Source organism: Cervus canadensis, chromosome 7 (assembly GCF_019320065.1).
Source record: "Cervus canadensis isolate Bull #8, Minnesota chromosome 7, ASM1932006v1, whole genome shotgun sequence".
NCBI lineage: Eukaryota > Metazoa > Chordata > Mammalia > Artiodactyla > Cervidae > Cervus > Cervus canadensis.
In genome coordinates this window covers 59107562-59130699 of record NC_057392.1, presented here as the reverse complement: position 1 = coordinate 59130699, position 23138 = coordinate 59107562, and the positions used below count along the sequence as shown (strand labels likewise).

The 23138-nt window shown below is 36.4% G+C and overlaps 1 protein-coding gene and 1 pseudogene across 7 annotated transcripts in view; both read left to right on the top strand.

The window, feature by feature from the left end:
* Positions 1 to 23138, top strand: part of YEATS2 (YEATS domain containing 2) — a 97023-nt gene that overhangs the window by 17468 nt on the left and 56417 nt on the right. For 6 of the 7 annotated variants that reach the window (XR_006270368.1, XM_043473584.1, XM_043473585.1 and 3 more), the window contains exons 2-7: positions 2290 to 2407; positions 4207 to 4304; positions 4832 to 4924; positions 7532 to 7777; positions 9448 to 9563; positions 15546 to 15707. Coding sequence is in view for 6 of the 7 variants with exons in the window: in XM_043473584.1 (XP_043329519.1) it covers positions 2308 to 2407; positions 4207 to 4304; positions 4832 to 4924; positions 7532 to 7777; positions 9448 to 9563; positions 15546 to 15707 (815 nt within the window). In the remaining variant the exon portion in view is untranslated. Of the gene's footprint in view, positions 1 to 2289; positions 2408 to 4206; positions 4305 to 4831; positions 4925 to 7531; positions 7778 to 8921; positions 8979 to 9447; positions 9564 to 15545; positions 15708 to 23138 lie in introns of those variants that run through there. The other variant, XM_043473587.1, reaches the window with a different exon arrangement.
* On the top strand, positions 19475 to 21658 carry LOC122445126 (annotated as a pseudogene).

Here is a 23138-nt window from a genome sequence, read left to right as displayed (position 1 = left end):
AGTGGTGATCTGGACAGCATTTCCTAAACTGGCTCATGAAATATTATAAATGCTCAATGAAACACATTGAGAGGAGGAGTGTCAGAGGGAACTTCCTGAAGTGATAAAATGTTCTGGATCTTGGTTGTCCAGCTTAGTAGCTACTAACCACTTATAGCTACTGAGCACTTGAATGTGGCCATCAAGGTTTTGCATTCATTATGTCAGCAAATCTGGAAGACCCAGGAGTGGCCACAGGACTGGAAAAGGTCAGTCCTCATCCCAGTTCCCAAGAAGGGTAGTACCAAAGAATGTGCTAACCAGCAGACAATCTCATTCATCTCCTATGCTAATAAAGTCATGCTTAAAATCTTGCATGCTAGGCTTCAGCATTATGTGAACCCAGAACTTCCAGATGTCCAAACTGGCTTTGGAAAAGGAAGAGGAACTAGAGATCAAATTGCCAGCATTCGCTGGATTATAGAGAAAGCAAGAGAATTTCAGAAAAACATCTGTCTCTGTTTCATCGACTGTGCAGAAGCCTTTGATTGTGTGGATCATGACAAACTGTGGAAAGCTCTTAGAAAGATGGGAATACCAGACCATCTTACCTGTCTCCTGAGAAACCTGTATGTGGGTAAACAAGCAACAGGTAGAACCCTGTATGGAACAACTGACTGGTTCAAGATCAAGAAAGGAGTACAACAGGGCTGTCTGCTGTCACCCTGTTTGTTTAACCTATACTCTGAGCACATCACAAGAAGTGCTGGGTTGGTTGAGTTACAAGCTGGAATCAAGATAAGCAGGAGAAACATCATCAACATCAGCTATGCAGATGATACCACTCTCATGGCAGAAAGTAAAGAGGAACTAAAGAGCCTCTTGATGAGGGTAAAGGAGGAGAGTGAAAGTGCCGGCTTAAGACTATTAAAAAAACTAAGATAATGGCATCCGGTCCCATTACTGCAGTGCAAATAGAAGGGGAACAGGTGGAAGTAGTGACAAATTTCCTCTTCTTGGGCTCCAGAATCACTGTGGACGGTGACTGCGGCCATGAAATCAGAAGACGATTGATTGCTTCTTGGCAGAAAAATGATGACAAACCTAGACAGTGTGTTGAAAAGCAGAGACATTACTCTGCCGACAAAGGTTTGTATAGCCACGGCTGTGGTCTTCCCAGTGGTCATGTACTGTTGTGAGAGCTGGACTGGAAAGAAGGCAGAATGCCAAAGAATTGATGCCTTCAAACTGTGGTGCTGGAGTAGACTCCTGAAAGTCCCTTGGGCAGCAAGATTGAATCAGTCAATCTTAAGGGAGATCAACCCTGAATATTCACTGGAAGGACTGATGCTGAAGCTCCTGTATTTTGGTTATCTGATGCGAACAACTGACTCATTGGAAAAGTCCCTGATGCTGGGAAAGATTGAGGGCAAAAGGAGAAGAGGGTGTCAAGAGGATGAGATGGCTGGACAACATCATTGATGCAATAAACATGAACTTGGGCAAACTCCGGAAGATGGTGAGGTACAGAGAGGCTTGGTGTGCTGCAGTCCATGGGGTTGCAAAGAGTCAGGCATGATTGGGTGGCTGAACAACAACAACAGTGTTCTGAAATGTAGGAAAAGGAACTGGATTTTAAATTTTATTTAATTTGAATTAAGTTTAAGGAGCTGCATATGACTAGTGGCTCATGTATTGGCACAGTGCAGATTTAAAGATTTATGGGATAGTTTTATTCAAAGACTTGTATACCTAGGACTTGTTTACTGTATTGCAAGCTTGTTTAATATGTCTATACAGTTTGTTATGAATAATAAAAATCAGTAACAGTAGTATTTATTAAGTACCTGTTATATAGTCTATACTGTATAAGTACCAGAGAAAGGGTTTGTATAATAAATTATTTACAGAGACACCTTGCTCATATTCTGTAATACACTTGATGTACTGTGGATTCCAGGATACTGTGTGGGCTTACCATGTTTTCATGAAAATCTAGTTTCTTTCCTTTTCCTTATGAAGGCCCTTCTGTGAAAGCCAGGCTTCTTTGGGAAAGTCTAAACAATGTGCTGCATTGTTAAAGTATTTTCTCTTGAAAGGGAAATCCATGTTTTGTAACAGATGATGATGATTTTTTTTTCAGTGAACTTTTGAAGTTAGTTATGCCTTTGATTTTAAAAAGGATGTGTGTGTATTTACACAGACTTACAAGCTTCTGTATTATATAATATTTATTCCCTTTGTATGTGTGTACATGTGTAAGTGTTGAGACCAAGCAGTGTTATTAATTAATGTATTATTGCTTCACAGTGAAGAACGAATGTCATCATGTCTGGCATCAAGCGAACAATCAAAGAAACTGACCCCGATTATGAGGATGTATCTGTGGCCCTTCCGAATAAACGGCATAAAGCAATTGAGAATTCAGGTAGAAGTTCACCTGGCTTAGGAAATTATTTCTTTGTTGACATATGCCTTCCTGTTAGATTTATAGGAAATTAAATGAAATGCATTTCCACTATTGTGTATATTTTGAAGAAGTTTATGAGAGGGATTAGCTAAGTTATTGCTTTCAGTAAGTCCAATAAATATGAAAGTATCATGAAACTTAAAGTCAGTATTCAAATGCATCATGTGGCCTATCAATTTTTATAATAAAAATAAGAATTGGGAAAGCTGATTATTTTAGGAAACATCATAATTTCACTTTAAATCTAATCCAACATATGTTCCCATATATTTTATTAGCTTTATTTTTCCTTGTTCCATGGAAGAGATATTTTAGAATTATTTCTGAGGAGCTTATGATAAAACCACCTTCAGTGATAACAGTCTCTGACTTTTATTTAGCCTCCCCTAAGATTATCAGCTGGTTATGTATACAAGGATACATACCATAAAACTAGGCACTATTCTTTTCATCAGGTATGAGGAAAGCTAGTCATTTGCTTCAATGCAGGCATATCCGCAAGAATGCTTATGCCAGCACTAGTTTTAAATTGGCAGTCTAGTGGCATATATTATGGGGAGAAAATGACATGGGTGATCAAGGGTCCAAATATTCTCTGTAATTTTTTAAATACCCCAAAGCCTGGATGATAGTTTTTTCATACAGACACAGGATCATTATACAAAATCCCAGGTTTTTCAAGCAGTCATTCAACTTTTTTTATTCTCTTGTAATCAATCTACATTTCATAGTATGATATTTTAACTCTTTGAATTACATATTACTTTGAGTAGTCATTATCTGAATTGAATTGCTTTCAGAGACGTTGTCCTTTTTGCTCTATCCTTCAGGTAGTTGTGATCAGAAACTACTGACTTGCTTGCTAGATCTTAACTTCTGCCTTCTTATGAACTGCTCTTAGGTCACAGACTGCCTCTCCTTATAGCTAATTCTTTACTTTCTCCATTGAGGTTGTGGTTTTTCAGAAGTCACCACATGTTTCTCTCAGAATCATCATAGGTTTCTTTTTCTTTTTTGGTAATTTTATTTTGATATGGTTTCAGTCAGAATAATCGCAAGGAGAACTTGTATGTCTTTTTTCCAGGTTAATTTACCAGTTGTTTTCATTTTGCCTCATTTGGTTTATCATTCTTTCCTCCCACCCCCAACCCAAACACACAAGTGCATGTATGCAAGCAGATATATATGCACATCATTTTTTCTAAATCATCAGAAGATATATTAGACACTTGTAAACACTTGTGTATTTCCTTGGAACAAATTTCTTATATAACCACAGTACAATTATCAGAAGTAGGAAATTTTAACATTTTATATCACATCTAATCTGCAGTCCACATTCAAGATTTACTAGTTGTCCCAGTATTATAACTGTTGCCCCTCTCCAGAATCATGCAGTTAGTTATTTGTTATATCTCTTTAGTCTCTTGTAGTCACCTCAACTTTTCTTTGTCTCTCTTGACTTTAATATTTCAGTATATTTTGTAGTGTCCTTCAATTTAGGTTTGTCTGATGTTTGCTGTGGTTAGAGACAGCATTTTTAGAAGGAGTGCTACAGAGCAGTGGATCATGTCAGAAAACATAAGATCAGTTTGCTTGAATGTTAGTGATGTTAACTTTTCATTATTGGTTGTGGTGATCACCATTAGGCTTCTCCACTTCAGAGGTACTGTTCCTGGATTGCTTTGGTTGCTTGAATCAAGACAGCAACTGACTAATTGCATACTAACTTGGATTATTTTATGTTCTTTGTGCAGCTCGAGATGCTGCTGTGCAGAAGATTGAGACTATTATCAAGGAACAATTTGCACTTGAAATGAAGAATAAGGAACATGAAATTGAGGTCATTGACCAGGTATAATGATCTAACACTGAAAAAAAACAAAACTATTAAAAAAACTGTATGTAATGAACTTTTAAAAATCTGTTGAAGTAGAATTATAGTGTATTTTTCCCCTTTGATGTTCTTTTATTTATTTATTTTTTTTTTGATGTTCTTTTAAAAGGCTCTTTCTCATTTCACGGGAGAAAGACCTATGTTTTTTTTTTTTCTTTAATGAAATGGTGGAAAAAGATTAAAAATCACTTGAAATTCTATCCCAAAAAATAATTCCTCTTTGCTCTTGTGCTTTGTGGACAACCACAAAGAAATGTCTTTGTGGACATTTATCAATGAATACACATTTTTATTAATATGTCTGTATATTCTTGCAAACATCATATTTTGTCATCCTTTTAAATATTTTGCCAATTGGTGGAAATGGTCATTTCTGTTAGTTTTTCTTTGATTACTTTTCGGGGTTATTTGCATTTCTTATTTATGAATTCTTTGTGTATATATTCTGTTATTTCCATTTTTAAAAAAATTAACATTTATTTTAGCGACTAATTGAGGCAAGAAGGATGATGGATAAACTTCGTGCCTGCATTGTTGCAAACTACTATGCTTCCACAGGACTTCTGAAAGTTTCCGAGGTAAGTTTTCCTCATAAGCAGTCATTTCTGGCCACCTATATAGTTGTGCGAAGAGCGATTAGTGCTGATGTGGAATCCCTGCCTTCAAAAATTTCTTGTATTGACCTTTTGAATTCAAGAAGCCCAGCCTGCCTTCCTGGGTATATATTAATACACACAGTTATCATTGTGTTCATTCATATCCTTCAGTTATACCTCTCTGCACTGTCAATAATGATAACTGACATTTTATTTTTTTTGCTTAATTCTTCTTTAACTAATTGTTAGCACTGTTGCTAGGTTGTGCAGATAAAAAGATGAGTGTAACTCAGTTTTAACTTGCCTTATTCCTCTTCATTTCATTATAGTTGGCTTTGGAGTAAATTATAGATCGGTTGATTTTTCTCTGACCTTTTACTGCTAATGAATGGCAGTTTTTAGTTTCAGTAAATTTACTCTATTCAAGAAGTCCCGATTTTTTTCCTGCCTACTCTTTTGGAAAATTTTCAAATACATAGAAAAGGTGAAATAAGTACTTGTTTATGCATCACTTAGCTTCAACGATTTTAACAATTTGCCAAGTTTACTTTATCATCTTTATTTTTCTCTGAAACCCTTGAAAATAAAGTTCCAAGCATCATGATGCTTCATCCCTAAGATGCTTCAATCCCCTAAGATTGTCTTCTGTGTAGTCATAATACCTAAGAGAATGAGCCCTAATATTATCTGATGACCAGTCCATATTTAGATTTTTCTCGGTTGTCCCCAAAATATCTTCAAAGCTGGTTTTTTTTTTTGACAGGATTCAGTCAGGGTTCTTGGAGGGGAGTGTGTGGCATACTGCTTTGCGTCATTCCCTGTGGTTTCCACCGATAAGAGATACCTGTCATGTATGGGTCGTCTTGTCATCCTGTGGAGCTGTAGAGTATAAAGTTTTGATGATACTTAGAGAAATTTGAAGCATTATTTGAGATTAATCTTAGATAGTAGTAGTTTCTTCTACTGCAGAAGTTACATTTTAGAGTCTGAACTACTTTTCTTAGGCTACCATAACAAGTTACCACAAGCTTGATAGCTTAAAACAACAGGAATCATTTATCTCATGCTTCTAGAAGCTAGCAGGCCAAGATCAAGGTGTGTTGGGTAGGCCATGCTCCCTCAAGACTCTAGGGAAGAATTCTTCTAGCATCTGGTGGTTAATGGCAGTACCTGGCATTGCTTGGCTTGTAGCTGCCTCATTCCAGTTTCTGCCTTTAACTTCACGTGGACTTTTCCCTCTATGTGTCTTCTCTTTTTCTATTTGTATCCAACTTTCCTTCTTGTAGTACACTAGTCATTTGAGTGAGGCCTCCCCAAATCCAATATGACGTCATCTTAACTTGATTACATCTGAAAAGAATGGATTTTCAAATAGAAACGTTCATAGGTTCTAGGTGGACAAGAATTTTTGGGAGATAACTGTTCAACTCAGGGCAGATTCCAATGTCATCTGTTACATAGCTTGCCATTGGGGTCAACAAGATGGACGTTGAGCACTAGCAGCTGTATTACATAGGACTGTAGCTACTCTGAAGAGCTGGTTATTCATTTGATGTTTTGTTGCCCTTTTTTAAAAAACTATTAACAGTACTGAACTGTGCTATTTGATAGTCTAGAAATGCACTGATTTTTGTTATATTCTGATTAGGATTTATATAAGGATATCTAGGTATATTTTTGTCTATTATGATCTGCCACTTAAAATTTATTTTTAGTTTGCTCTAACAAATACATTTATAGCTCTAAAGTAAACTTTTATTTTTGAAATATAATAGCTTTGTTGCTTTGAACTCTGAAACACTACTCTCTGACTCTCTTACTCACTAAAATTATTTTAATTTCAATTAAATAATTTCTAAAACTTGCTTCTTGGAAGTAACTACAGTGTATCAGTAGTACAGTATATCTGTATCAAGTAACAACACTTCTTATTTTATGCATAAGTAATAAAACACAAAAGATACCCTAGGCTGGCTTCAGTCCTGGACTGTGCTATACTTTATCCTATGTGGGAGTCATTTTATATATGCTTTTTTAAAATCTTTATATTTCTTACAGGAGTGTTTTATTTAGAGCGGATGATATATTTGAATCAAGCAATATGAGACTTATTTTTTAAAGTCAAATCTGATTTCCATGTGTTACTATTAATATATATTTATCTTTACTTTTCATTTACCTTCTGAGAACTTGCATCTTTAGCTTTTAGTGTTAGGACTTTTGCATAATTATTTCTCATTCTGTAGTTTTTGTTGATTTGGACTCTGTTTTATGGGGGTAGGTGAAGAATCTGACAGTAAAGAATCTGCCTGCAGTGCAGGAGACTCGAGTTTAGTCCCTGGGTCGGGAACATCCGTGGAGAAAGGAATGGCTACCCACTCCAGTATTCTTGCCTGGAGAATCCCATAGACAGAGGAGCCTAGTGGGCTATAGTCCATGGGGTCACAGAGAGTCGGACATGACTGAGTGACTAAGCACAGCACAGGCATGATCCCGAAATAGATAAGGGTTTTTGGAAAGATCAAATTTTTGCCTACTTTTGCTGGATATAATTTAAAGTTTGTTTTGCTTACTTTCATTTTTTTGCAGGGGTCAAAGACATGTGATACAATGGTTTTTAATCATCCTGCTATCAAGAAATTTTTGGAATCACCATCTAGGTCATCATCTCCTGCCAATCAGAGATCAGAAACACCATCAGCCAATCATTCAGAAAGTGATTCTTTATCTCAACACAATGACTTCTTATCTGACAAAGACACTAACAGCAATATGGACATAGAAGAAAGACTCTCAAGCAACACGGAGCAGAGACCAAGCCGAAATACTGGAAGGGTATATAGTTGGATGGGTGGGAGGGAGCCAAAAGAGAAGGGAAGCAATACTTATTAAGTATGCACACAGTATTTCATTTCATTGGAACCATAAGATATGTTAGTTATCACTTTTAGAGATGGGGAAACTCAGTCTCTATGAGGTTGAGGTTATAGTTGTCCACAAGTATCAGAACTGAGAATTAAACCTCTGTCTTTCTGATTTTACAATTCAAATCTCTGAGCATCGCCCAACTCCCAGATGCCATTCATGTAGATGGGAAAGAAACATTGAGGAGTTGGCAATACCTTAACTTTGCCCAAGGTCTTTCTACTCTATCAGGTTTATTCTCTCAAGAGCAGTGTCTCTTCAGCAGGTCCCTCTTTGAAATTTTATGTTCTAAGATGCTTTAATAACTGAAATAAACTTGAAAAATAATAAGTAGAATTGAAAACTTGTTTATTACTCTTTGATCCTGTCAGTTTGTTGTTTAAATTCTGATCTTACACTGCTCTGAAATTCATGGTATAATACTTGACTATCAAATCCTCATTGGATAAAACCAGTGGTTTTTCTCAACCAGATGTTCTGTGATAGAGGAAATTCCCAGGTTGCTTTCCACATACTCAGACATCAAAGATTTGATTATTTTTGATAAAAATATTTTCTGAGGCCTTCCCTGGCAGTCCAGTGGTTAAGACTGCACTTCCAAAAAAAAAAAAAAAAGACTGCACTTCCAATGCAGAGGGCATGGGTTCAATCCCTGGTTGGGAAAACTAGGATCCTACATGCTGTGTGGCATGACCACCAACCCCCCCCCAACCCGCCCCCAAAAAGAATTCTGATTACAAATTCATTATGTTGGTTGTTGAAAATTTTAAACTACAGAAAAGTCATTCATAATGCCACTACCCCAAATCAGAACTGTTAATATTTGGATTTAGTTGTTGGATAACTTATGGGGAAATACTGCGTATGGTTTTCTTTTTTAATTAAGATGAATTTAGGTCATGCTAGTCATAGGATTCAGAAACCTGCTATCTTTTATGTAATATACATGCTCATGTTCATGTAACATACTTAGTGTTTACTGTGTACCAGGCACTTTTCTAAGAACTGTACAAAACAATCTGAGATGCATACTATTATCACCCTTATTTTATAGATGAGGAAACTGAGACAGAGAAGTTAAGTGATTACCAAGATGATACATCCAGTAAATGTAAGGTCCAAGTCTTAAACACTGGCTGTCTATCTCCATAGTCAAACTTTAAATTAACCATTATGTGTAAACTGCTTCTTACTGAAAAATTTGTAGTAGTGCAGAAGATTGGAAAAAAGGTAAATTTCATTGACCCTACCACCCATTTCCATTTCCCAGAGGTAACCTTTGTAGTAGTTTCTTGTGTATCCTTCTACATCCTATTTGTATATATAAAGCCGTTCTATGTATGACTATTAAAAAAGCACACATATATGTGGAATAACAGTGTACAGACTTTTTCTATAATAGAAAAATTACAGTAAAATTATTCTTTCATGCTCTGAGAGGAGCCATAAAATCAGAGAATTTTGTAATTAAAAAAAAGAAAAATTGAATTAGTCCATTTGTACCTTGTATGATTTTGTGGTTTCTACCTATTGAAAATTGTCCAAATTGAAAATGAAACTTGATTATGATTTTTTTCTAGGACACTTCTAGTATTGCTGGCTCCCATAAAACAGAGCAGCGGAATACTGATCTTACAGGAGATGAGACTTCACGACTTTTTGTAAAGAAAACAATAGTAGTGGGCAATGTGTCCAAGTGAGTATTCAGTTGAATTGTCTCATTTTCAGTCATCCAGTTTCGGTAAGACTCTGGCATATTATTATTACAGTAGGAATAGGCCTCAGGAATTCTTTTTCCCAAACTCTTAGTTGTTTTAAAAGTAAATGAAGTTCCAGAAACTTGAGACTGCTTCAGTGTGTCTGTTCATCTTTGACATGGAATAAAATTGTGCTTAGTAAAAAAATTTTTGCAGACATGAAGTTTTATGTATTTTTAAAAAACACTTATTTGGTTGTGCCAGGTCTTAGTTGCATCATGTGAGATCTAGTTCCCTGACCAGGGATCGAACCCATGCCCCCTGCATAGGGAGTCCAGAGTCCCACCCACTGGACCACCAGGGAAGTCCCACTTTTATATATTTTATTAAGCGTACAAGTGTGGATAACTTTGGAGGAATTTTGACTTCTTCTGACCTAGTTCTGTCCTTAGGGGCCTTACCTAATTCCTAAAAATGTTTGTTTGGTTGCCCAAATAGAAATGTTTTAAATTTATAACAAAAGGTTGTAGAGCATGTCTTGAAGACAGAATTCCTCCAAGATAAAGGGCTATCTAACGGTGTGATCTCATGCTCTCTAGTAGGAGCATCATCATTTTTGCCAAGTGTTTAGGAATGGATAAGACATAAATCTTCAACAGCTTAAGAAGTTTATTTCCTCACAAAACTTTATCTGCTCTTCTCCTCACTCGGCATTTCCTCCATGCTGCTTGTCATTTTTGTCACATTATATCATTATTTCCAATTTTCATACATCTTTTCCAAATCAGACTGGAATCTCTTTAGTATAGAAAGTATATCTTGTTTCTTTTTGTATCTTGAAGTAGTTGGTGTTCAGTAAATGTTGATTGGTGAATAAATTGATATACTTATGAAAATTGGAATTAGATTCAATTATTGAAACTAAAGGATTCTGAATTACACTGAATATCTGGGGAGGGGAATCAGATGTCAGGGGAGTCTTCCAAATCCCAGTTAATGAACCACTGATAACAAACAGGAAGTACATTAAGAATCTCAGGATAATACAAAGATGCTCAGTAGTCTTTGTAGTATTTAAACAGAAGCATAAAAATTTAAATAGAAGCATAAAATATGACTGAGGCAATTAAGTTTCTGTTTTACAAGTTATTTTAGAATTAGCATGCATTTAGCTAAGGGAACTGATATGTAGTATTGAGGTCTCACCTATAGTACAAGACATGTCAGCCCAGAAAAGGCCAAAACTAGAAATTCAGGTAGGCTCCCCAGGCCATGAAAAGACTGGGGAGAAACATTTACTGACATTTTCAAACAGTTATGTCTAATTTGTGGATTTGGAGCTTTAAGGCCAGCTAGAACTTAATGACTGACTGTGGACTTTATAAATGAAGAGGAATGATTGGCATGAGAGTTATAAAGTCCTTGTTTGTTCTGGAAGAGGGTAAAAATATTGATTTACTTTAGACTTTGTTAAGAATAATTGTTAGAGTATCTAAGATAACAACTAAAAGAAAAGACATAGAGATTTAAACTTTAAAAGTAGTAAGGAGGGCTTCCCTTGTGGCTCAGTAGTAAAGAATCTGCCTGCCAAAATGCAGGAGACACGGGTTCAGTCCCTGGGTCGGGAACATCCCCTGGAGAGGGAAATGGCAACCCACTCCGGCATTTTTGCATGAAATCCCATGAACAGAGGAGTGTGGTGGGCTATATAGTCCATGGGATCAATAAAGAGTCGGACATGACTTAGCAGCTAAATATCATCATCAGTACACAGAAGTTGATTGTTTCTGTATGACATACTTAGAAAACAACTTTAAAAAGATGCATTTACTCCAGCAATAAAAAATGTAGTGTAATAAATAAAACAAGATATGCTGGCTTTTTATGAAAATAAATAAAAATTTTATTGAAACACATGAAGGAACTAAATGATGAGAGCAGTATAGCATGTTCATGGATAGGAAAGCTCAATGTTGTAAAGATATCTCTTCTTCCTAAGTTGATATGTTAATATTCTGATTAAAATGCTGATAGGGTTCATGAAATTCATAGGCTGGCTCTTATATATGGAAGAGCAAAGATAAAGATAGGACATGAGCACTCCTAAAGAAAAACTGGGTTAGGCAACTTGGCCCACTGTATTGCTAAGGATAAACCATAGACATAGATGAACGTACAGAAGGCCATGACCATATTTTCCAACAGAATGTTATAAGGAGGCCTCATGAAGTAAATGGCAACCCACTCCAGTATTCTTGCCTGGAAAATCCCATGGACGGAGGAGCCTGGTAAGCTACAGTCCATGGGGTTGCAAAGAGTCAGACATGACTGAGTGACTTCACTTTCTTTCTTTCTTTCTTTCATGAAGTAAATCCAGAGCCTCAAAAGGAAGGGCTAAGGATTCTAGTTTTGCCATGGTCAGTACTTAAGGAAATGTCTTGTTTTCTTTAAAGACAAAGAAGCCACTTGCAACCTTGACAGCAATGAGTAGGAAACAGAAGAATTCAGAGTTCCAGCACTTTTGAACCTGAATGAAATCACCCCAAAGGCTAGATATTTCCTAACCCAGGAATAAAGTATGCTAGTTTGTTTCTACCTAGTATACCCACTTAGCAGGAAAAGCAGGATTATTATTATTTTTTTTTTTAATTGCCTGATGATAATTAGAAAACAAAAACTTCATGGGAATGCCTCTTTGGGCCTCCCCCCTGCCAAAAAAAAAAAAGTTTAAAGAAAAGGGTTAACTGCAAAGTCTTACTTTGGTTAGGTAATAAAGCTGTTAAATATTTCCTGAATTTTAGGGTTTTTTTTTTTAATGGAAAAGTTTCTCCAGCCCTTCAGCTCCTGGTAACCGTTTTTCTACTCTGCTTCTATGAGTTTGATTTTTCTTTTTAGATTTCACATAGAAGTGATACCCAAGCAGTATTTGTCTTTCTTTGCTTGACTTATTTCACTTACCATAATGCCATCAAGGTCTGTCTATCCATGTTGTCAAAAATGGCAGGATTTACTTTTTTCTCAGGACTGAATAATATTCCTATGTGTGTGTTAATATCTTTATCTATCTCCTTAAAAATTTTTTTGTTTAATTGAAGTACAGTTGATCTAGTAACATTATATTCATTTTATGTGTACAGCATAGTGATTTGATATTTTTATATATTGCAAAATGATCACCTCAATAAGTCTAGTTACCATCTGTCACCATAGCTATACATTACCTGTACATTGCATGACTTGTTTATAACTGAAAGTTTAGTTGGTTCCCCTGCCTATTTATAAATTAGGTATTTTTGTTTTGTTTTTGTTTTGCTGTTTTGTGAGTTCTTTATGTTTTAAATATTAACCCTTTATCAGACACATGATTTAGAAGTATTTTTTTCCATTCCATAGGTTGTCTTTTCATTTTGTTGGTGGTTTCCTTTCCTGTGCAAATGCTTTTTAGTTTGATGTAGTTCTACTTGTTTTGGTATCATTGCCTCTGTTTTTGGTGTCAGATCCAAAAAATCATTGCCCAGACTGATATAAAAAAGCTTGCCCTTTATACTTCTTCCAGTTTTATGGTTTTAGGTCTTAAATTTAACTTGTGAATCCATTTTGAGTTGATTTTGTGTATGGTGTGGATAGAGGTTCAGTACATTCTTTTGCATGTGGCTTTTCAGTTTTCCCAGCACCATTTAGTGAAACTATCCTTTCCCTCATTGTATATATTAGCTTCCTCGTTGGAAATTAATGATCAGTAACTGTGAGTTTATTTCTTGTCTCTCTCTTTTGTGCTATTGGTTTGTGTTTTTATTCCAGTGCAACACCGTTTTGATTATTGTAGCTTTGTAATATAGTTTGAAGCCAGGAAAAAAAGCCTTCAGCTTTTATCTTCCTTCTCATGATTGATTTGGCTATTCAGAATCTTTTCTGGTTGCACGTAGATTTTAGGATTGTTTTTCTATTTGTAAAAAATGCCATTGGAATTTTGATAGAGATTGCATTGTAGTATGAAAATTTTAACTGTTTTTCCAGTTCTTGAGCACAGAATATCTGTGCCTTCTTCAGTTTCTCTCATCAGTGTTTTATAGATTTTTAGTTTTATTTTTGTTTATTGAAGTGTAGTTGATAGTGTCTTACAGTTTTCAGTGTATAGGTCTTTTACCTTTTTGCTTATATTGCTAAGTGTTTTATTGTATTTGATGCTGTTGTAAATGAAATTATTGTCAATTTCTCTTTCTGGTAGTTTGTTGTCAGTATATAGAAACAACTGATTTTTAAATGTTGATTTTATATCCTGCAACTCTACTGAATTCATTTAATAGTTTTGTGATGGAGTCTTTAGGTTTTTCTATGTATGATATTATGTTTTGTGCAGAGACAATTTTACTTCTTCCTTTTCAGTTTGGATGCCTTTTCTTTTTTGTGTGTGTGTCTGATTGCTCTGGCTAGGACTTATAGTCCTGTGTTGAATAAAAATGGCAATAGTGGACATCCTTGTCTTGTTCATGATCTTAGAGGAAAATCTTCTGGCTTTCACCATTGAGTATGATCTTAGCTGTGGGCTTGTCATGTGTGGCCTTTATTATTTTGAGAAATGCTTCCTCTATATGCAGTTTGCTGAGAATTTTTATTATGAATAGGTACTGAATTTTGTCAAATGCTTTTGCTGCATCTTTTGAGATGATTATATAATTTTTACCCTTCATTTCATTAATGTGATGTGTTGCATTGATTTTAGATGTCAAACCATCCTGTATGCCTGGAATAAATCTCACTTGCTCATGTTGTATGATACTTTTAATGTACTGTTGAATTCTGTTTGCTAATGTTCTGTTGAAGAATTTTGCATTTACTTTTGTCAAGGATTGTTGTTTAGTCACTCAGTCCTGTATGACTCTCTTGTGACCCCATGGACTGTAGCCTGCCAGGCTACACTGTCCATGGGATTTCCCAGGCAAGAATACTGGTGTGGGTTGCCATTTTCTCCTCTAGGGGATCTTCCCAACCCAGGGATTGAATCAGCATCTCCTGCATTGGCAGGCAGATTCTTTACCACTGAGCCACCTGGGAAGCCCTTTATCAGGAATACTGGCTTGTAATTTTCTTTTCTTGTAGTATCCTCATTTCGCTCTGGTATTGGTAATTTGGGTTCATAAAATGAGATCGTTTTTGGAAGAGATTGAAGATTGGAATGAATTCTTTATCTGTTTGGTAGAATTCACCCGTTAAACCACTGGTCCTGGAATGTACTTTGTTGGGAGGTTTTTGTTTGCTGATTCAATCTCCTTACCAGTAACTGTTCTGTTCAGATTTCTGTTTTTTCACCATTCAGTCTGGGTAGGGTCTCTTATTTCTAGGTTTTATTCATTACTGCTAAGTTGTCCAGTTTGTTGATGTGTAAGTGTTCTTAGTCTTTTATGATCCTTTGTATTTGTGTGGTATCAGTTGTAACATCTCTTTCATTTATAATTTTATTTGTTTGAGTCCCTCTTTCTTGGTAAGTCTATGTAAAGATATTTGTCTATTTTATCTTGTCGAAAAACCAACTCTTCCTTCTTTGACCTTTTCTAATTGTGTTTTTAGTCTCTATTTCCACTCTGATCTTTGTTATTTCTTTCCTTTTCCTAACTTAGGGTTTAGTTTGTTTTTCTCTTTCTAGTTCCTTAGGGTATAAAGTTAGGTTGTTAATTTGAGATCCTTTTTTCTTTATGTAGGCATTTATCACTATAAGCTTCCTTCTTAGAACCGTTTTTGCTGCATCACTTAAGTTTTGGTATGCTCTATTTCCATTTTCAGATGTCTCCAGGTATTCTTTTATTTCTCTTTTGATTTCTTTTTTCACCTATTGATTGGTAAGTAGTACGTTGTCTACTCTTTATGTATGTGTAAATTTTCCCATTTTCTTCTTGTAATTGATGTTTAATCTTGTTTTAAGTAGTAGTTAATTGGTTTGTTAGAACAAAGATTTCAAGTCGTTTTTTTTCTCCCTACTCTAGGTATATACCTCCTGATAAGAGAGAAGAAAACGACCAGTCAACCCACAAGTGGATGGTATATGTCCGAGGCTCTCGTAGAGAACCCAGTATTAATCATTTTGTCAAGAAAGTTTGGTTCTTTCTTCATCCCAGCTATAAACCAAATGACCTTGTGGAAGTTAGGTGAGCACTACTTGAGTTATTAAACCTGAGAAGTACAGAATTACTGAAGTGAAAGGAAAGTGATTTAACTTAAGAACACACCTTTGAAATTCTTGTATTATTAATAATTTATTCAGCTTTGGCTTTTAGTCACAATATAATTTTAGCTGTGGTTCTTTATTGCAGATTTCTGTCTCACCAAACAGGTACCATCCCTGCCTGTCAGGTTGTTACCATATGAATTATACCAGCTTATTCTGCTCTCCTCTGGAAATAACTTGTTTATATAGATATAGATTATAAAAATGTTACTGTTTTTATGATTATCAGAATATATTAGAATTTAATAAAGGATTCTGACTTTATAGAAATACTTAATGTTGTAAGTTCCCCATGATCTCACCCTCTCAGAAGTAACCTTTAATGATATTTTTTTTCTGTTTTTAATCTAGCATAGCTGTTGAAATTTTTTATTGTGATTATTTCACAAAGATGGAATGATTTTTATATATATACACACACACACATTATATATATATACACTTTTATAAAATTTGTTTCATTAGGTGTATTGTTCACATCTTTATGTGATGTTACCTATCACATGCATGTTCACTATATGAATGTATTGTAGAAGTGGTTATGGTTTATTATCAGTGAAATCTCCTGTATCTTCAGCTTTCTTCAGAACATTCCTTTAGAGCACTCCTGACTCTTAACTAAAACCTAATTCCTGAGAACACTGCTTCTCCTGAGAAAACTTTCAAGTGGCAACTGTTTTTTTTTTTCCTCTCACACACCGTGTATACCATTGGTTCTAGAGGTGGGTGCTTGTCTGTCTTGTTTGTATTTGTGGCTTCCAGATCAGTGAATTTCCCCTTCTTTTCTCTAAAAACTCCTTCTCCTTTGAAATTTCATAAGATCTGCTGCTTCTCCTTTTTGGGATCATTTACTGATTTCCTAGTCATTCCTCTTTCAAAACAGTTTTAGCACCTAGTGTGCTGAGACTCTCTCTACCAGTACTCTTGCCATCACTCTTAAGGACTTTGACATGCAGATAGACAAGTCTCCCAAAACCTTGGTCTCCCAGTTCATTGATTTCCTTGCTTTAATAATAAGATTATGGTAGTGATATACCTGGAGAAGGAAATGGCAACCTACTCCAGTGTTCTTGCCTGGAGAATCCCAGGGATGGGGGAGCCTGGTGGGCTGCCATCTGTGGGGTCGCACAGGGTTGGACATGATTGAAGTGATCAGCAGCAGCAGCAGCAGCAGCAGTGATAGACCATGGAATCTGAGCTGAGTAAGGAGAGAAGGAGATTACCTTGGGAGATTACATAATAGCAGTAATGGGTAGGAAAACTGGTGTGGACAAGAAATGAAAATCTCTATGGGGGGTCAAAAAATAAATCTATTTCTAATAAATAGATTAGAAATGGAGCCGGAAGATAGGCATTGTTGGTCAAAAAGTCTGATACTTAGAAATGAGATTTTTGTAGCTAGTACAGAACATTTATCTTCATATGGATATTTAGGTATGTATCAATTATCAGCTGATCTGTCCTGTCATATGCGTTCAGTTCTCAAAAAAACATGGATCCGATGCTAGATTTTGTTAATAATTTTGACTTCTGTACTAATACTATACTATTTTGTTTTGCTTAATAGAATATGCTGATCTTAGGTAGAGTATGTTCCCCTGCAGAGAAGGCAATGGCAACCCACTCCAGTACTCTTGCCTGGAAAATCCCATGGACGGAGGAGCCTGGTAGGCTGCAGTCCGTGGGGTCGCTAAGAGTCGGACACGACTGAGCGACTTCACTTTCACTTTTTACTTTCATGCATTGGAGAAGGAAATGGCAACCCACTCCAGTGTTCTTGCCTGGAGGATCCCAGGGATGGGGGAGCCTGGTGGGCTGCCGTCTGTGGGGTCGCACAGAGTCAGACACGACTGAAGCGACTTAGCAGCAGCAGCAGCAGTTCCCCTGATTATTATTATTATTTTACAATTTTTGTCTTGGTCATTCTTGAGTACATATGTTGTTCCAGATTACTTTAGAATCTAAGTGTTGATTTATGGATTGAAATCACATTGAATTAATGATTAATTTTCACACTTTTTATGATATTGAATCTTTCTATCTTGTCTACCCAAGAGAGTGAATCAGTGTAAGAGTTTTCCAGTGCAAACAAGGTTTTTTTCTTTTACTTCCTGTATTTTCTTAACATATTTCATTTGATAGAACCTTGGGAAAGTGTTGCTATTCTGTTTTATTCTAATGGTACAGATTGATAAAAGCAATTACATTCACAGGCTCTCAGACATTAGAGTTGAAAAGACCTTGTTTGTGATATTGTTTCAGTCTATACCTGATTTATGAAACCTTTTAGAAATACCCAGTACAGCTCATTTAGCCTCACCTAGAATTCCACTGGTGCCCTAGATTTGTTTTCTTTGCTAGGAGTACCATCTTCCTATTGTCTGTCTTCTTTGCTTATACAAACATACATATGCTTATGTCTATATACATGTACACAGTGTAGCTATCTTTCTTAACATCCGCCGTTTATCCTTTAAGACATAACTCAGAAATTAACTTTCTCAATGATTCCTTCTTTACCCTACTTTCTTACAGGGGTTAAAATACGAGTAAATAATTATTTACTTGAATTCTTGGAATGCTAACAATATTTTGTACTTTAAGATAACTTAAGATTAACAGTATTTTCTGAGTTTAGATATCCTGACTCCAAATTAGCCCATTGTTTAATACAGATATTTTAGTGATTTTGTTAAGGAATAGTAGGTGAGTTTAAAAAGCACTTTGTCTATAAACATATAAATATTAATATAAAAAACATGTCTTAATGTCCAGGCAAGAAATTCCCTTATACAGTAAAACAGCAGCAGCAACAACACTGTTTTAGGAAAGCATTTTATTTAATATAAAACAGGTGAATCAGTTAAAATGTATTAATCATATTTTTTATTGATGATAAACATCTGATTTACTAAAAATGGGGTTAAAAGCTCATTATGTAAAACCCTAATACTTAATGATCCAAATCAGTGCCCATGTTATTTCTCATTTCTCATCCCAAGAATTAGACTTTGTGAAACACATGGCTTCCTTTAGGTTGTAGAAAAGTATCATGCAATAATATATGAAATTGTATTTACTAAGAAATCTAAACTAATCTGCAGGTAAAGGACACATTTGTCAGATTGTATTTTAAGTCTGAGGAAATCCAGGGGAGAGATCATGCCATAGCTCCTTGTCAAATTTCTCTTTTATCTTTTACTTCTAGAGTATCTTCTGTTAATCGTAAATGAACTTTGTTTTGTGAAATTTATGAGGTTTCACATTTTCTTTTTGATTCATGCCACTGACAATATTCCATAATTAGCTGTGGTGATATATCTGACCAGTTTTTCACAGCTTGTGAATTACACTATTACCACATACCTTTCCCAAGAGCATACTTTACTGTACATTTTGTTAAGTACAATACTATGATTTTTAAATAGTATTTTAAAAGAGAACCTTGCTTGTGTGTTTCTAGAGAAACAGTTTGTTAATGATCAACCATACCTCTGTTTTCATAGCAACTAATGTATATAAATTTGTTATTACAGTTACTAATTTACATGTATATTTCCCTTACTGGATTCAGAACTTCTGGATGTTTGGGACTTTTTCTTAATTGTCTTTATGTCCCTGCAGTTTAGAATCATGCCTGGCATGTAGTAAATGTTCATTTCATGTTGAGTGAATTCTGAATTCATGATGTGGGCCTTTCTATTTGTAAGTGGCTATGTTTGTTTGGAAGTTTTTAATTATATTGAGGACTATAAAGAAAGCTGAGCACCTAAGAATTGATGCTTTTGAACTGTGGTGTTGGAGAAGACTCTTGAGAGTCCCTTGGACTGCAAGGAGATCCAACCAGTCCATCCTAAAGGAGATCAGTTCTGGGTGTTCATTGGAAAGACTGATGCTGAAGCTCCAATACTTTGGCCACCTGACGCGAAGAACTGACTCACTGGAAAAGACCCTGATGCTGAGAAAGATTGAAGGTGGGAGGAGAAGGGGACGACAGAGGATGAGATGGTTGGATGGAATCACGGACTTGATGGACATGAGTTTGAGCAAGCTCCTGGGATTGGTGATGGACAGGGAAGCCTGGCGTGCTGCAGTCCATGGGGTTTCAAAGAGTCAGACACGACTGAGCGACTGAACTGAATCATATTGAGGAGAGTTCTAACTTCCTTTAACTGCTAACCAGTACACTTCCATACATTTTGTGACATCACATAGAATCATTATAAACTCTTTTCCATATAGCTGTTCAAATATTTTTAGAGCACTGTTAGGTCTCTTCTGTTTTTCTCCAAGCCAGACATCCACATTTGTTTCAGTTGTTTATGTGACTTTGTGTTCCTCTGCCCTCCAGGTTATATTCTCTGGCACATTCCAGTTTATCTGTATTCTTAAAATATTCTTCTTAGAACTGAACTTTAAACTTCAGGTACGACAGAACATTAACCTGTATCCTTGATTTAATTTAACTCTGTGTTCCTTATGAGACTTTTAAGATGTTTCTTGTGTCAAAGTATCTAGAGTAATGTGATAAGTAGGTGAGATCTTTTCAGCTGACTTGAAACTTAAGGATAATCTCTCTGAACCAAAGTGCATGTGAGTTTCCCATGCACTGTGAACCTCCTTGTCAGAGCACATTACGTGATGAAGAGCATGGGTAGATTCTGCTCCTACAAACCATCTGTTTTCCATTAAGTTCAGTTGCCGTGGCCATCCTTAGCCAACTTTCTAAAAGCTGTGACTGTAAACTTTGTTTTTAGGCAAAAGACAGTCACTACATGTATGCTAGGCTTAGGACTTGATATAGGGATTGCAAACATGGAGAACACATGGTTCCAGTGTTAGAATATTCCTGGCCTTGGTGTGTGAGAGACTACAATGGGCTAGGCCCCCAAAGGACTGTCCTAGTGAGCCTCTTCAAATTGTATCATTAAAAAAAGGGGGGGGGGCACTTTGGAGCCTGTTCCTTGAGTTTAAATCTCAGATTCACTACTTAATTGCCGTGTGACCTTCGGCTAGTTACTTAGCCTCGCTGTGTCTCAAAGAGGATATTTCATATTGTGGTTATAAAGATTAGATTAGTTAATAGATATAAAGGGCTTAGAACAGTAGTAGGATTATGCTAAATAATAGAAGTATGTCCTGCTGCTGCTGTTAACAAGGAACAGAATGTGTTTACACTTCAGGGTGGACAACTTAGTGGAATGTTTTAGATTTTTTTGAAGGTCCTATGGAGGAAGAATTTATTTGTGATTGCAGAAAGCATATGACTTGCAGGAGCAAAATGAAATATTTTTTATAACCGAGCTCTTCAGAAATGTAAGCCCTTTCTTGCTCCCTGGCCATCTTGGCAGCTGCTCTTGGTTGGGGGCATCCTATACCTAAGACTAGAAGGTGGTGGCTGCAAAGAAAATGACAGAGTCACTAGAGTCAATCAACTCTGGGCTCCAGCTGGTTAAGAAAAGTGGAAAGTATGTGCTGGGCTACAAGCAGACTCTGAAAATAATCAGACAAGGCAAAACAAAACTGGTCATCCTCACCAACAACTGCCCGGCCTTGAGGAAATCTGAATTAGAGTATTACGCTGATTGGCCAAAACTGGTGTCCATCACCACAGTGGCAATAATACTGAATTGGGCACAGCATGTGGAAAATACTCCAGAGTATGCACACTGGCTATCATTGATCCAGGTGATTCTGATATCATTAGAAGCATGCCAGCACAGACTGGTGAAAAGTAAATTGTGTACAAATTTTCTTTAATAAAACTGGCCAGGCACAAAGACAGAACTATAGGTCAATGGAACAAAATAGAAAGCCCAGAGATAAATCCACACACCTATGGACACCTTATCTTTGACAAAGGAGGCAAAAATATACAACAGAGAAAAGACAATCTCTTTAACAAGTGGTGCTGGGGAAACTGATCAACCACTTGTAAAAGAATGAAACTAGAACACTTTCTAACACCATGCACAAAAATAAACTCAAAATGAACTAAAAATCTAAACGTAAGACCAGAAACTATAAAACTCCTAGAGGAAAACATAGGCAGAACACTTCTGACATAAATCACAGCAGGATCCTCTATGACCCACCTCCCAGAGTAATGGAAATAAAGGCAAAAACAAATGGGACCTAATTAAACGCTTTTGCACAATGAAGGAAACTATAAGCAAGGTGAAAAAACAGCTTTCAGAATGGGAGAAAATGATAGCAAACGAAGCAACTGACAATTAATCTCAAAAATATACAAGCAGCTTATACAGCTCCATACCAGAAAAATAAACGACCCAATCAAAAAATGGGCCAAAGAACTAAACAGACGTTTCTCCAAAGAAGACATACAGATGGCTAACAAACACATGAAAAGATGCTCAACATCACTCATTATCACAGAAATGCAAATCAAAACCACAATGAGGTACCATCTCATGCCAGTCAGAATGGCTGCTATCCAAAAGTCTACAAGCAATAAATGCTGGAGAGGGTGCGGAGAAAAGGGAACCCTCTTACACTGTTGGTGGAAATGCAAACTAGTAGAGCCACTATGGAGAACAGTGTGGAGATTCCTTAAAAAACTGGAAATAGAACTGCCATACGACCCAGCAATCCCACTGCTGGGCATACATACTGAGGAAACCAGAATTGAAAGAGACACGTGGACCCCAATGTTCATTGCAGCTTTACAATAGCTAGGACATGGAAGCAACCTAGATAGATATCCATCGGCAGACGAATGGATAAGAAATGGGGGACACATGTACAATATTGTAAAATAATTAGCCTCCAATTAAATAATTAAAAAACTGGCCAGAGCTTATTTAAATTAAAAAAAAAAATGTAATAGGAAGTGTCATTAGTGGATTTTGGGACACTAGAAATGATCCTAAAAGACTGATTGGCCATTTGAATTAATTAGTTGGACGAGGAGTTATGCTTCATTCTGTATTTTTAAGAAAGCCATTTTTAAGGTCCAGTATACTGTGAGTTTTTCTTTTTGGTTATTGATACATTTCACCCCCCATGAGGAATCTGTTCTGGGCTTTGTTGCTCAGTCGTGTCCGGCTGTTTGCGACCTCATGGATTGTGACCCACCACACTCCTCTGTCCGTGGGGATTCTCCAGGCCAGAATACTGGAGTGGGTTGCCATGCCCTCCTCCAGAGGATCTTTCCAACGCAGGGATCGAACCCAGGTCTCTCACATTGCGGGTGGATTCTTTACTGTGTGAGCTGCCAGGGAAGTCCAAGAATACTGGAGTGGGTAGCCTGTCCCTTCTCCAGGGGATTTTCCTGACCCAGGAATTGAACCAAGGTCTCCTGCATTGCAGGCAAATTCTTTACCAGCTGAGC